The sequence below is a fragment of the Tachypleus tridentatus genome, chromosome 1, assembly GCF_004210375.1.
Source record: "Tachypleus tridentatus isolate NWPU-2018 chromosome 1, ASM421037v1, whole genome shotgun sequence".
NCBI classification, from domain to species: domain Eukaryota; kingdom Metazoa; phylum Arthropoda; class Merostomata; order Xiphosura; family Limulidae; genus Tachypleus; species Tachypleus tridentatus.
In genome coordinates this window covers 169,279,697-169,295,717 of record NC_134825.1, presented here as the reverse complement: position 1 = coordinate 169,295,717, position 16,021 = coordinate 169,279,697, and the positions used below count along the sequence as shown (strand labels likewise).

Genomic DNA, 16,021 nt, shown 5'->3' with positions numbered 1-16,021 from the left:
AGACTGGTAGATATCTTTCATGCTTTTCTATAATGGGTTTTCACCAGTTGTAATTTTAAATACCGGATTTGAGTTTATTCTCCTAAATCTCTTCCTAATGTATTATTGCTTGAGAAAAAAAAAAAAAACACCAAAATTTGGATATTGAAGACATACGTTAAATAACTGTAGGTTCCACCGAGATTTGAACTCGAATCGCTGGATTCAAAGTCCAGAGTGCTAACCATTACACCATGGAACCTATTAATTGTTTATTCTAATACAAAACAATTGTACGCAGAGAAAATTAATCTTGCATCTTGTGGATTACGATACAGTCAATCTATTGTTATTTAATAATTATGAACAATATACTTTTTTCTTTTGGAATTTAGCACAAAGCTATTCGAGGGCTATATGTGCTAGCCGTCCCTAATTTTGCAGTAAAGACTAGAAAAAAGGCAGCTAGTTATCACCACCCACCGCCAACTCTTGAGCTACTCTTTTACGAACGAATAGTGGAATTCACTATTACGCCCCCAAGGCTAGGAGGGTGGAGCATATTTGGCGCGACGCGGATGCGAACCCGCGGCCCTCAGACTACGAGTCGAATGTTTTAACCCACCTGGCCATGTCATGCTCTACAGAACGTAAAAGCTGATTTTCTTTAACAATATAAAATGAAACATATGAAAAACGAATATTTTTTTCTCATTTACCACATCTGCCTCCTGATTGCAAATCTCCGAAATCTTAAAACTCTAGATCCCGTTTTACATACCCGTCATGGGCAATTTTGTTGCTTTGTGCTTCATAGCAAACAATCAAATGAACAACATCTGCATACGTGCAACATTCCATCTCGAAACACATAGGTTGTTTTCTGACTTCACTGTCATAATTTGCAATTATTCCTTAAGCCTACGCCACTGCTGGAAGGTTCAATACAATTAGAGAAACAAGAGTAAATACCACTTATGTTATTATCTAACATAAATTATATCAAGACAAAAGAGAGAACGTCCATTATATCAGTTTTTGTTGGTTTATATTTCTATATACAACAGATTCTTTCATTTTACGATCTAAGAAACTGATGCCTCTACTGAGTACTTTACACGTAACTGGGCAATCCGTCTTTCGTATATCACAATTCTCGTTGTCATTTATTGCACGTCTGCTTTGTCTATATCCTGCAAATATTCAATTATAAGTTTTTCAAAGGGTTTCCCAGATTCTACATTGCAGATAACATTATATTTTACGTATTCTAAAGAGTATATGATATCCTTTGTTAAACATTTTCCTCTCGTATTTGACGAGTTAACAAAACCCAAGTCTCACATTTCACACTTCCTTTTTATTCCCGTTTATCTCATCAGAAGAACGGTCAGCCGACTAAAGCAGATTATTTTATGTCCAGTTTAGCATTTACGAATACTTTGTTTTTCGGTATCACAAAATAACTCTTCAGCGTTTACGTGATTTTCTCAATACATTTAGATTCAATCATTTGTGTTTCGTAAACAAACGAGGATATTGATCTGTTATTAGCGAAATGAAACCAATAATAAAATACGTTTCTCTAAATGTAACTTGAATTTAATGAAAAATACACACACACAAAGATCAAATGTCCTGCATTCACGACAATCCACGTAATTTTACGTCATTTAACACGTTCCGGATTAGCCATCTATAAACTTAAAGAGAAGTAAATGTGTAAAAACCATTAAACGACACTTTTATTAATGATATCGGCATTAAATGGACGATGATTTATTTCTCTGTGTCAGTTCCACAGTAACAGTAGACACCCACGTAAGTAATCTTTTTTAATCTATAATCTTCCATTACATTACTGGCAAGAAGAATAGTTCATTATAGCACTGGTCTTGCTATTGTATTGTTAGTTCATATACGAATTTAAAATGGACTTCTTCACGAACGTTCTAAATATATATGCGTATATTTTCACTGATGTATTTGTATTTACCTCTTCGGATCTATTACCAGCTGGCGGTAAAGATGAGTTTAGTAAAATTAAATGATTGTGTTGTGTAAACGTGTCTTGAAAATTACGTTAAGTGTTAAAAACCTTTTGCTGCTTAACATATTTCTCCTCTCAAATTTGGCTCTATTCAATTTAATGGCGTTTACAGAAATGAAAGACACACCAAAATAAAATGAAAAATATCTTTTCGTACTTACGAACTGTATAAATATCGTGTTCACGAGATTCTTCGTAACATATACTGGAAAACGTTTGAAAACCCCAACTTAAAATGCTTGTAGGAAACACGAGAAACATACAAAGCGAAAGCAATTACACTCCTATGTAAGACTGGTAGGTATCTTTCATGCTTTTCTATAATGGGTTTTCACCAGTTGTAATTTTAAATACCGGATTTGAGTTTATTCTCCTAAATCTCTTCCTAATGTATTATTGCTTGGAGAAGAAAAAAAAAAAACATACCAAAATTTGGATATTAAAGACATACGTAAAATCACTGTAGGTTCCACCGAGATTTAAACTCGGATCGCTGGATTCAAAGTCCAGAGTACTAACCATTACACCATGGAACCCATTAATTGTCTGTTCTAATACAAAACAATTGTACTATATAACGCAGAGAAAATTAATCTTGTATCTTGTGGATTTCGAAACAGTCAATCTATTGTTATTCAATAATTATGAGCAATATATTGTTTCTTTTGGAATTTCGCACAAAGCTACTCGAGGGCTATCTGTGCTAGCCGTCCCTAACTTTGCAGTAAGACTAGAAAGAAGGCAGCTAGTCATCACCACCCACCGCCAACTCTTGGGCTACTCTTTTACGAACGAATAGTGGAATTCACTATTACGCCCCCAAGGCTAGGAGGGTGGAGCATATTTGGCGCGACGAGGATGCGAATCCGCGACCGTCAGACTACGAGTCGAAAATTAATCTTGCATCTTGTGGATTAAGAAACAGTCTATCTATTGTTATTCAATAATTGTGAACAATATATTTTTATTAATTATATACGTATTGGTGAGATCACTGCAATAATTAACCCCTTTCGGATTTATCGAAAATTTACCTTTAATATTGTCAAATCAGCAAAATACAGTTCATGTTATCTTCAAACATCCAGCATTTCTTCATGCTTCGCGAAAAGCTTCTCGAAGGCTATCTATGCTAACCGTCCCTAATTTAGCAGTGTGAGACTAGAGAGCAGTCAGCTAGTTATCACCTCCAATCCCCAGCTCTTGGCCTACTTTTTTACCAACCAATAGTGGGATTAACCGTAACATTAGAACGCCCCCCACTGAAAGGGCGAGCATGTTTGGTGCGACCGGGATTAGAACTCGCATCCCTCAGACTACGAGTCGAATGTTTTAAACCACCTAGTGATGCCAGGACTTCTGGAAAGAGATTCGTTTGCAACTTCAATAGTTTGTATTAATGTTTCATCCAGTTTACGAATTGACTGTAAAACTTCTATTGCCGTTTAACACAATCATAACTTAAATGTTGTTTGTAGTTAAACACAAAGGAATGTTTGTGCTCTGCCTACCAAGAGTATCGAAACGGAATTTTAACATCACAAGTCCGCAATATGTCCAGGGTTGCTGATGAAGGGTAGAATACATCAGAACGACGCTTAGTAATTAGAGGTAAATTAAACTTAACTTGAATTTATCTTTAAAGTGTATAAGAAATCACCATAGGCTTATGTATTTACACTATTAAAAGGGAGGTTACAAAACTGATGTAATATAACCAATCAAATTGTTGAATATCTAGCATCTGAATAAAGTATCCAATAGCACATCATAGTCAATTATATTCCTAATCCAAATCAGATCTGTGAGAGCAATATGTCGGTAAAAACAACACGCTTTTAGTTTCTCGAATTACGAAAACGATGGTTTAAAGTATTGTAGAACACTGGTTTAGGGTTAGTTTAAAAGACGATAATGGCCGATTCACCTTGAGTTATTAAATTTCATTCTTTGTAAGTGATTTAAGTAAAATTATTCACCAAAAATTGACCAAAATCATACGAAAGATAAACAAAACCGACAAAACAAAAATTAAAAAGCGTTATCATTCGTAGTAGCTTATCCTTCTATATTCAGCTTACGAAAAGTTTTACCACATATTCTGCTGGTGTTGTTTGTTTATTGTATTCTTTTTTGTTACAACAACAAAACATTTTATTGACAGTATGGACAAACATCTGTTGTGGCTCCATCTGTGTTGTTAGAAGAAATTAACAGTTTTTAAATTATCAAACAAAACACACTTAAATTATAAAACAATACGTGGCACAATGAAACTAAATAAACAAACTTAACTAAAAATCTACTGTTACACATTACTAACAATAAACTTATTTATATAAATACTGCACTTTTGCTCCTGAAGTTTACAGTTAAACCAAAGTCGGAAAAGAAAAACAAAGTGTCGTTAGCATTTCACAACTTATACCACGATCTGGATTTTCGTTTTTTTTGTGTGTGTGTTTTTTTTAATCGTGTGCTTAACTTCTTATGACATAGTAGAATAGATACGATTTGATATCTTCGTACAATGTCAACGTTTTTTTTACAACACAATACGCTGAAACGTAACGTAAAATTAATTATACAACAACTCGCCTCTCTTGCCAAGGAGCTCTCATAGGCTTTATCAATGACGTAACATTTAAAATATAAATTTCAAGTAATACTAAGAAAAACACTCAACTGTATAGTTTATGCTATACATCTAGAATAAACCTTTATAAAGGAATCAGAAACTCAATTAGCCTGTTCCAAATTACCTAATAAACAGAACATGTCAAAACATTTTAACACCGTACACTTTTATCGTCTGTAAAAACGAAATCGACATCAAATGTTTTTTTTTTTCTCTTTTTATGTGTGAAAGGTGTAGTATACTATATAACAACAATTACATATTTTGTTTTCCACAATGATAACAAACGTATTGTTCTCCAAGCAGTAACAAACGTTTGAGATTGGCTCGTATTAATTTGTCCTGAAATTTCAAAAGTTTAAAATAGATACCATAAACAATGGCTCGCCTTTTCATCTATAAGTTAAAGATAACTCGACCAACAGGTTTTTTATTCTTGCTGGTCGCGCCCTCTGCTGAAAAAATACTTTAATGAGTTAACAGAAATCACGTACAAACAAATATATATATATATGGATTGGATAACGTGTATAAAAAAAATACGTTTGCACTTAAACTCCAGATTATAATATTAGGTTTAACATTACTTGCGTCTTCCAACAAGTTTAAAACAAACTTACGACACAAACACTTATAATAAAGTTTTGTTTTACTTTCTGGAGAAATGCGACGAAACACTAAATCAAAACTAGAAAACTTAAGTCATTAACGATAGTAGTTCTGTGTTGTAAAAACTGAAAACTGAACTATTAATACTTCTTTCTTCTGTCTTGTAAGAAAGTTATATTACTATCATCCTAGCATTCCGGAACTGTCGTTGAATGCACGACGTCACTTCCGTTACTCCAGAGATTGATAAACATCTGTGATGTCGACATCACAAGTGGACCAACAAGAGAAACAATGGCGTAAGAGATGGCATTGACGAAGAGACCAGTCAAAATCTCGAGGAAACAATGAATGTGTAAGAAATGAAAATAATTAACTGACCGCGGATGATCTTGCAGGAGGCAAAGTCTGGTCCGAGGACAATGGTGGATGACCCACCGATGATTTTAGGGGTGATAAGTTAACTGAAGGTGATTTTGCTGTCAAAACTGAAGCCAACAGTGGTGTTTTAGTAGACGAAGAAAGGGTTAACTGTGATTTTGGGAAGACGCTGACGAAAGAGACGAGGGTATTTTAGAATTTGATGACAAAGTAACCAATACTGGTCCCGAGTAAGCCAACGATGAAGTTGGTCTAGAGGAAGCTGACAAAGTGATGACCTGGGGTCTTTGTGATGACGACGAAACAGATGATGGTATTTTGACGTAGAAGATGGAAGAGCAAACAAAGACCTCGAACTTGAGGATGTCAGAGGTACCTTGACAGATACTTCCGAGGCAGAATAACTGATACTAGTTGAGAGCTCATCAGACACTGCTGTGTCTCGTCGTGACACTTCCGTCCTGTTTTCGTCTTCAGGCGTTTGTAGCACGTCAGACGAAGAAGATAAATCAAAATCAGTACTACTCGAGACATCGCAATTGGGGCACTGGTCACTGTCCATACCTTTTATGTAGCACTTGTTGCAATGCTAAGAGAGAAAAACAGCTTTAAAAGGTAACACGTATGATGTAATTCGATCGCATAATAAAGCAACGGTTTGATACAATAAACGTCAAGCTCGTAACTGCAACCACCTTCAGGATATATAAACAGTAAGAGAAAGAAAGTGGTTAACTTACGTCATTCGACGCACCACAGAATAACTAATTTACATCACAGAATGTGCTACCACCGAAACTATTAACAGAACTACATTACTACTACAAGACGTTTATAACTTTGTTTTGAATATAGCACAAAGCTACTCGAGGTCTATCTGCGCTAGCCGTTCCTATTTTAGTAGTGTAAGACTAGAGGGAAGGCAGCGAGTCATCATCAACTACAGCCAACTATTGGGCTGCTCTTACCAACGAATAGTGGGATTGACCCTCACCTTATAACGCCCCCACGGCTGAAGGGGCGAGCATGTTTGGTGCAATCCAGATATATATGTAATTTATGTATTTTTTAAAATGTATTTAGAACTAGTCTGTGCAACTCAACGCCTTACATATGAATTTTCTGTAATGTTTACAAACATTAAATATAACAAAGCTCCCTGGCACGTTTACGGACGTAAAACACTAAAAATACCGGATTCGATTCCCTGCAGTGGACAGAGCGCACATAGCCTACTGTGTAGTTTTGCGATCATAACAACAACAAACAATATTATTTATGATTTACCAAAGCATCTTTTAGAATTTTCACACTAGCTACACACAACTTTCCCAAAGTTTCAAGCTGATAGAGTAGGAGGAAGGCAGCTAGTCAACAACACCCGCCGTAAACTCTTAGGCTACTCCTATTTAACCAAACAATGGTATTCAACCATCACTCTTATAACGCATCCACGGCTCCAACATGCTTAAACATAACGTACGTTGGTTTAGATGTGTTAAAAGACATCTCTTCATTCACCTCTATTAATTTACTATATTTCCAGATGGTTATTTTTTGGATCAATTAGTTTTTGTTAAACTACCACCAGTCACTTAGAAAATAACAGCGAAATGCCATCTCAGTATAAAATCTGTTTTCACACCTGATTTTTTTCATTTATTACAGTTGTCACTAGTTCTTTCTCTCTCTTACTGATGTGACTTATAATCAATTATTAATATTCACGTAAAAATAAATTTAAAAGGTACAATTCGATTTAGATTTCACAGCTAGATTATTCGATATAGTACAATTAAGACCGATAGATTATTCTAGGTTTACGATGAATTTTAGTTTCAATATTTATTGATACGACTGTTTCTTTAATAGCCTTGTAAAAAAAATAAAACTTAGAATAACATACTTTATAATCAAATTTCTCCCTTGGCGTGTTTCTCTTATAACAAAGCCACATCGGGCTATTCTTCTGAGCCCACCAAGGGGAATCGAACCCCTGATTTTAGGGTTGTAGACTTACCGCAGTATTAGTGGAAGGCTCTTTCCCTTGGCACACACACGGATATGCTTATGATGCTAGCATTCGTAGTTTTGAGTGTGTAACAAGTCTGTCTCTCAGTGGTTCAGAACTTAAAACTTACAATGTTATAATTTGGGGGTTCAATTCTTGCAGATGGGAACAACACAGAATGTCACTCATGTTTGCAGCTTTGTGCTCAAACAAAACTATATATGAAGTTATAAAGAAAAACTGATAACCTAAAGTATGTTGATCTAAGGTGTTAGGTAAGCTTTCGTGTCTCATCCACAAGCACAAAACTCTCTTCTTTAAGAAACCAACATACTGTACGATAGTAAAGACAACAAAATTATGACATACCATACAATGTTTCTCGTCCATTACACAACATTTCATGCACGTGTTGCAGTGGTTACGTGGGTTTACAGACTCTTCACACACGTAGCCTCGACACCAAGAGAACTGTAACTTCTTCCGACAGTTCCCATTTGGGCAGTCCCTTAACCCAGGGACAACGTCCAATAAGGTGGCTATGTATCCACAGCAAGGCAGGACAACCGTTCCTAGCAGGTAACGCCTCAAATTTGTGACCTGAGGGAAAAAAGAAACAAAAAACAAATTAACAAAACAGCGAACACAAATCTCACGTCACAAACCAAAATAAATAGGACTCGTAAAAAATCTTGAATATCACAATTTCTACACTCAATAAAAAAAACAAAACTGTTGATACCACATTAGGTTCATTGCAATGATTGACTCTTAACTTCTACACACACACACACACACTTCATCTAAATCGATGCTATCATCATACAAACTATGCAGTCTTACAAGAAAATTCAAATTTAATCTTGACTTTTAAATACCCAGTGTTTACCAAGAGTTGTCTTAATATTCATGACTTTATAGTTATTTAAAAAACCCACGAATCTAGGGTTTGTCCTCTCTGTGGTGGATGATAGTTTGGTCAGTTTGTTTTCTCAATAGCCCCCCCATGTTGGTCTTGACCAGCAGTTAGAATGATATGGATGATACAAACTTTATTTAATTTCTAGTCAGTCTGTCTTCTTCATAGCCACCTGTTGGTCTTGACCAGCAGTTGGAATGATATGGATATTACAAACTTTATTTAATTTCTGGTCAGTCTGTCTTCTCGATAGCCGCCTGTTGGTCGACCAGTGGTTAGAAGGATATGAATGTTACTTTATCTAATTATGATCATATTACACACACATGTATAGTTATGTTAAATGTTGGTTACCATCATATTAGCATTTCAATCAGTTGACATAACACCCAACCATGAGAAGGCTTGATGTTTAATCAGTAAATAAAAAGTGCATTATCAAATGATAGTGCCATATTAGGGTGCACTACATAAACTTCTAGTCACTAAAAACATTTATCACTTGTAAATCGTGAGTAGTCCATTTCTTTTGGTCATTTAAAACTTTTATTAACCAAATACCATAAAATTTCCACATTTTCAGAACTACTTACTGGTTTCTACATATTCTTTCAAAAAACATATAAAAAATGAAAGTATGCAACAAGGGGGCAGTTTGAATAATTGCGTACCTTGTAGACGTTGTAAAGAAGACAAGGGTCACTAATGACCTTTTCCAGATCAATCTCCATAGATTCCAGGACATTGAGTGGATTATCACAATCTCCACACATGCAAGAAAGCATCGAACACTTTCTGATCATTTTGGCACAGGAACAACGACCCGTTCGACAACTTATACGACAGGAACACGTGGTTGGAGAATACAATGACTTGACATCTGGAGGAGCTTGGAGCATTTCCAATAGAGTTTTGTTCCTACTGTCTTCCAGAGGTTCTAAATAAATAATACTACATAAATATTTGAAGTATAACAGTAAACAAAACATTAAGTTACTGCTTAAATAAATTTATTAAAAAGTCAACAATCTATTCGATGAAAAATATTCAAAACAAGAATTTCTTCAGAAAATAACGTTTCTGATCTATGTTCCTGTAACATTTACTCTAAAACAGCAAATATTGCTACATGACTGTTATCTAAATTCCAGTGCTGAATGTGTCCCTAAGTAGCTCAAGAAGTAAGCATGAGGAATTGTTACAACTCGGGATTCAATCCCTGCAACATAAAGACAGCACTAAAACATTAATTTTTCAAAAACAGTTTGTAATAAGGGATAAAACTAGTATAAGATGGTATAACATACCTACAACTGGATTAATGTATTTTGTTCAATGCATCAAGTGCAACATTAAATCAATAAGTACTGTCATAATACTGGTTGGAAGAAATAAAACAAAAATTATCAAATTTCACAAGGTTATTCATGTCAGTAAATTTACTCAGTCCACGTCATGTGAAGCATTATCTGTAATGTCTATCTTGTGTAGAAGTGCATGAATGCGAATCTAGAAAAACACAACAGATGCCACGAGTGCATCAACCATGCATTAACAGTACCATACTGAAGTGGATCGATTATAATTTGCATAATTCTTATCCATATGAAATAGTCTTCGCTGGGTCCATATCTTGACTACATGTTCCAGTGTCAGAGTACCATTAACTTTTCTAATCCACATACCATAAAAATCATCTCGGGAAACATTGCCAGAAGTATAAGAATCAGCATCTCTAAGTGGGTAAATGTTCAAAGTAAAGAAACAAAGGTCATCTTCAGGCAGTTTTGGAAAGTCTAAAACGACGTCATGAACTTCAGTCTGTCTTCCCCACAATGCCTTTTTGTGACTTAGTCTTTGGGACTCTGTGAAGCAGTCTGTTGAAGTTTTGACAGTTCGATATCAGAGTTCTGCACGAGATTAGATCAAAGATTTTAATGTAATAACCAAAGAAAGAAATCTGTATGTCAGTGAGGAACATTCACAGTAGTTGCCACTGCTTGGTGTGACCATCGACTGTTGCAAACACCAATGCACTTCAGTAACAGACTTTTATAACTTAGATTCTTCAACTGCGCATTGCCTGCATTTTTGAAAAATATAAAACTGACATTCAAAACCACAGCCTGAAACAGCAATATCATGTAGTTGCATCCAACACTGAATCTTTAACATTCTGATGAAATACTGCAGCAGCAATATGTGGTCAAATACATCAAAAGGGTTTGACCTCCCAAGTCCAAACTGTAATTAAAACTCAAACTGGTCAAGAGATGACAGAGCTATGGGCTAAAAGTTAATAAATTTCAGAAACTCAGAGCCATCTACGAGGATAAAAGGAACAACAAAGAAACAAGCTACAAAGTAAAACTGATACCGAGTACCTTGGTGAAAGAAGGATCTAAAAATGTCCAAATAATTTTATCTTTCTTGCTTTTCTTTTATAACTTAGTTTTTTCATTCTTTCCTGTCTGATTAGACAGATGAAAACACTCACTTTTAGCACACCGTCGTTTTGCTATGGGTTCTGTATCTGGTTCAGGCAGAGGGAGCTCTCCCAAGAAGGAACGTCCCTCTAGCGGCAGTTCTGTAAGATATTTGAATCGAGTGTCGAAGTGCCACAGATACATCTTCATTTTGCAGCTTGGTAATGACGTAGTGTTATCTGGAATAAAGTTAAACTTCATACAAATGAACATCAACCAACTTTATAACCTGCTTAACTCTACGAAATACACTGTTTATATGGCATATTTTCTCTAAATCCATCGTATGCTTGTTACTGTACATTTCTCAGTACGTATATAACTCGTTCAAGTTGACGACAATCAAATCCTAATGTTAGTTATTTTAAATGCACATCACTAAAGGTTAATATTACTAACCATATAACTGATACATCACTCAAAATCTCGTTTTTCTTAAACCACAAAGTTGAAAATTGTGAAAACTTAGAAAAATGTAGAAACTAGAGAATAATATAAGTAGAATAACTTCACCAACCTTATGCAGTGGACACGATTTAATTTCTCCATCTGTAACGTCTACCAGTTTGAGGTATCGTATAGGTTAGCCGACGCAATAATTCCGACCCTCTGGTGGCGAACTCCAAGAAACATGGCCGGCTCTCGATCGACCAAGAGCTTAACTACATCACCTTCACACCTCATGGCCGTCACTGTCATAAATGGCACGACGATGCACGTCATTTTCTTAGTTCTTAAGTGTCCTGGTGATTCGAACTCGTACACGAACTTCCTAAAAGTCCAACATCACGAATAAGAAGATGATTGGCTAAAATCAACACTAACTGTATAGTAGTCTGCGATCGTAAACTGCACAATAACGTTATATATAATTTTATGAAATACAAAATCATACACTGCCGTGAAGAGTACAAAAATATTTATATTGACGTCACGTATACCACATAAACAGATATAGCATCACCTGCAACATGTACGGTTACTTCCAACAATGTAGAAAAAAATAATGGTCATTTTGCTAGACACAGTGTCTCCCCCAAACTGTTTGTTGTGAATTTCCCACAAAGCTACTCGAGGGCTATCTGTGCTAGCCATCCCTAATTTAGCAGTGTAAGACTAGAGAGAAGGCAGCTAGTCATCACCACCCACCGCCAACTGTTGGGCTACTCTTTACAAACGAATAGTGGGATTGACCGTCACATTATAATGCCCCCACGGTTTGGTGCGACGGGGATGCGAACCCGCGACCCTCAGACTACGAGTCGCACGCCTTAACACGTTTGACCATGCCGGGCCCAACCCAAACTGTGTCGTAGCATGTTTGCAATCACCAAGTAATTTATATTTAATAATGTAAATTTATTATGTTTCAAATTTTTAAATTTTGTTTCTTCGATACACACAGCATAACAGTAATGTGTGCCTATCCTAGTCATGAGGGTGCCACCAAGCTTGTCACATGGCCTAATGGCTGAAAACGTTCTGGAAGCACGGGTCTGGAAAACAGGGTTTATGGCGTCCTGTAGAGCATGCATTATAATAATGATACGTCAATACTAAAGGCTTAAGCTAACTTCACCGTACAGAACATAAAACACAACAATACTAGTTTTAGCTAATGTTATAACATATTTTAACACCACAATACCGTGTTTCTCCGATAATAAGACCTACCCATAAAATAAGACCTAGTGTGATTTTTGGGGATAGTTTTAATATAAGCCCTACCCTTAAAATAAGCCCTAGTTAAGAGTGGCAGGAAGAGGGAAGAAATAAAAAAATAATTTATTAATTAGTTTAATAGTTAGTTAATTAGTTTGTTTAAGTATTAATCAGTTAGTTTAATAGTTTAATAATAGTTTATTTTAAATGGTTAGTAAAATACTTTTACTTTGTAACTTCATTTTTTTAATATATCAAAATAAGACATCCCCCGAAAATAAGCCCTAGTGTCATATTTTGGAGTGAAAATTAATATAAGCCCTGTCTTATTTTCGGAGAAACACGGTAGTCTCCAAACAACTGAGTGATTCTCAATTATATAAACTTTATCATGGAATGGTTTGATTCAAAATATTTCTCTACCGTTTATATTTATTCTAGCGGATTTCGAAGACTGGAATTAACAAAACGTACCTTTTACTGAAAATCACCTTTAGTTTGTTGTAATTCTTTCCTTCCGGTTTATGGACCTGAAAGTAAAACAAGACACAAGCTATTGAAGTTCTCAACAGTGAATGTTCTGTTCTTACCAGCTTCAATCATTTTGTGTGTGTGTGTATCACGAATTAAACTGTAGAAACATGCTATTCCCGTTGTACGTGTGGTTCAGGTTGTCATCCAATAGAAACTAACCCATCATTGTAAATATAACACACTCAGACACATAGATGGCGTAAACAAAATTTTATTTGTGGCAAGTTGGCAAAACTTACACCTAAATCAGACCCGACTAAAACATAAAATTATAACACTGCTGTAATAACACTAATAAAACATTACACTAATGATGGCGAACCTGTGGCACGCGAAAAGTTTGCTAGCACGCAGCATGCAGTGCCACCTTTAATTTTTCAAACTCTAACCCATAATAAATAAATTATACATATATAACGATTATCATTATTGCCACATGCAGCAATGAATGATTGTTTTCCAACCCAAAAGCAGTGAGAAATGTTCACAGAAGACGTCTCACCCTCTCTTGGCGCAAGCTTTGCTGTTGCGGAAACATGCGACGTCAACACGTTTTGAATTCCTCGCAGGTCCAATGCACACAACAGTACTTGAGTGAAAATAGAAGTAAACCATTGGTATTGGCTTCACTCTGCTTATATTTTTCTTCTGTTGTTTGCAAATGAATAATGGATATTTAGTGATAATAAGAGTAAATATAAATTTATTTTTTTGCAGTAATAAATAATAATGTTAAAATTATGTTATTTGGCGTAGCATGTGCATATTATTGATCAGATAGTTATAATTTATTTTATATCAATGACATAACTTTCACCTGTTATGTTACGGTAAGTTAAGTTATTGTATTTAAGTAATTGTCGAGATATTTTAAATTGTATTTACCCTTTTCAGCTTGTCAGAATGCCAGCTCAACAAGCAAAGAAACAAAATGTTCAGCTGGAAGGTTTTCGTTTTGATTTGAATTCAGCACAAGGCTACTGTTTGGGATCTCTGTGCTTTGCCGACCTCGGGTATCGAAACCAGGATTTTAGCGGTATGAGTCCGCAGACATACCGCTGTGGCACTGGGGACTTAAATGGAAGGAGCAGCAGCAGCAGTTTTTCAGTAATCGTGGACTGAAACATTTGATCAAAAAGGGTGATGAAACACTATACATCTTATATTATGAAACAGTGGTAGGAGGACTTCCTCTGTAAAGCGGTATTATGAAACTGTTTATAAAAAGCTTTGTCATAAGAGTGAGCAAAACAAAAAAAGTATATTTCTCAAGAAGTCAGCAACAACAACATGGAGTCAAATGTTTTCAAGAAATTTGTTTCAGGTAGTTTAAACTTGGTTGTTGCTAGTTTTAAGATTTCAAAGATTACTGCTCAACATGGAAAACTACTTATTGATGGTGAGTATGTTAAATAATCATGGATAGAATGTACTCCTTTCCTTTTTAACAGTTTTCCAGAAAAAGAAAAAATCATTCAGCACGTTAAGGAATTACCAATAAGTAGAAACACAGTAAAGGATAGAATATTACAGATGGAAACAGAATTACCAGTGAGTAGAAACACAGTAAAGGATAGAATATTACAGATGGAAACAGAATTACCAGTGAGTAGAAACACAGTAAAGGATAGAAACACAGATGGAAACAGAATTACAGTGAGTAGAAACACAGTAAAGGATAGAATATTACAGATGGAAACAGAATTACCAGTGAGTAGAAACACAGTAAAGGATAGAATATTACAGATGGAAACAAACATATGAAAAAGAATAGCAGAACCAGTGAGTAGAAACACAGTAAAGGATAGAATATTACAGATGGAAACAGAATTACCAGTGAGTAGAAACACAGTAAAGGATAGAATATTACAGATGGAAACAGAATTACCAGTGAGTAGAAACACAGTAAAGGATAGAATATTACAGATGGAAACAGAATTACCAGTGAGTAGAAACACAGTAAAGGATAGAATATTACAGATGGAAACAGAATTACCAGTGAGTAGAAACACAGTAAAGGATAGAATATTACAGATGGAAACAGAATTACCAGTGAGTAGAAACACAGTAAAGGATAGAATATTACAGATGGAAACAGAATTACCAGTGAGTAGAAACACAGTAAAGGATAGAATATTACAGATGGAAACAGAATTACCAGTGAGTAGAAACACAGTAAAGGATAGAATATTACAGATGGAAACAGAATTACCAGTGAGTAGAAACACAGTAAAGGATAGAATATTACAGATGGAAACAGAATTACCAGTGAGTAGAAACACAGTAAAGGATAGAATATTACAGATGGAAACAGAATTACCAGTGAGTAGAAACACAGTAAAGGATAGAATATTACAGATGGAAACAGAATTACCAGTGAGTAGAAACACAGTAAAGGATAGAATATTACAGATGGAAACATAGAATTACCAGTGAGTAGAAACACAGTAAAGGATAGAATATTACAGATGGAAACAGAATTACCAGTGAGTAGAAACACAGTAAAGGATAGAATATTACAGATGGAAACAAACATAGCAGAATTACCAGTGAGTAGAAACACAGTAAAGGATAGAATATTACAGATGGAAACAGAATTACCAGTGAGTAGAAACACAGTAAAAAATAGAATATTACAGATGGAAACAGAATTACCAGTGAGTAGAAACACAGTAAAGGATAGAATATTACAGATGGAAACAGAATTACCAGTGAGTAGAAACACAGTAAAGGATAGAATATTACAGATGGA

General features: G+C 35.3%; 1 protein-coding gene and 2 non-coding genes across 3 annotated transcripts; all 3 read right to left on the bottom strand.

The window, feature by feature from the left end:
• Positions 1 to 169: 169 nt before the first annotated feature.
• Positions 170 to 241, bottom strand: TRNAQ-UUG (transfer RNA glutamine (anticodon UUG)). The gene has a single exon. It is a non-coding gene; the product is annotated as a tRNA-Gln (tRNA).
• A 2,252-nt stretch (positions 242 to 2,493) lies between these two features.
• TRNAQ-UUG (transfer RNA glutamine (anticodon UUG)) lies at positions 2,494 to 2,565 on the bottom strand. The gene has a single exon. It is a non-coding gene; the product is annotated as a tRNA-Gln (tRNA).
• A 3,219-nt stretch (positions 2,566 to 5,784) lies between these two features.
• On the bottom strand, positions 5,785 to 11,223 carry LOC143233542 (uncharacterized). Its single transcript, XM_076469877.1, has 4 exons — positions 11,085 to 11,223; positions 9,259 to 9,524; positions 8,038 to 8,268; positions 5,785 to 6,246 (listed from the first exon to the last, which is right to left on the bottom strand). The coding sequence occupies exons 1-4, from the start codon at positions 11,221 to 11,223 to the stop codon at positions 5,785 to 5,787; spliced, it is 1,098 nt and encodes a 365-aa protein (XP_076325992.1).
• Positions 11,224 to 16,021: the final 4,798 nt, after the last annotated feature.

Coding starts and splice junctions, on each gene's coding strand:
- LOC143233542 (XM_076469877.1), bottom strand. CDS start 11,223: ATGAAGATGTATCTGTGGCACTTCGACACTCGATTCAAATATCTTACA. Junction 9,525..11,084: donor AAAACGACGGTGTGCTAAAA/GTGAGTGTTTTC, acceptor TTATTTATTTAG/AACCTCTGGAAGACAGTAGG. Junction 8,269..9,258: donor TTCTTTACAACGTCTACAAG/GTACGCAATTAT, acceptor TTTTTCCCTCAG/GTCACAAATTTGAGGCGTTA.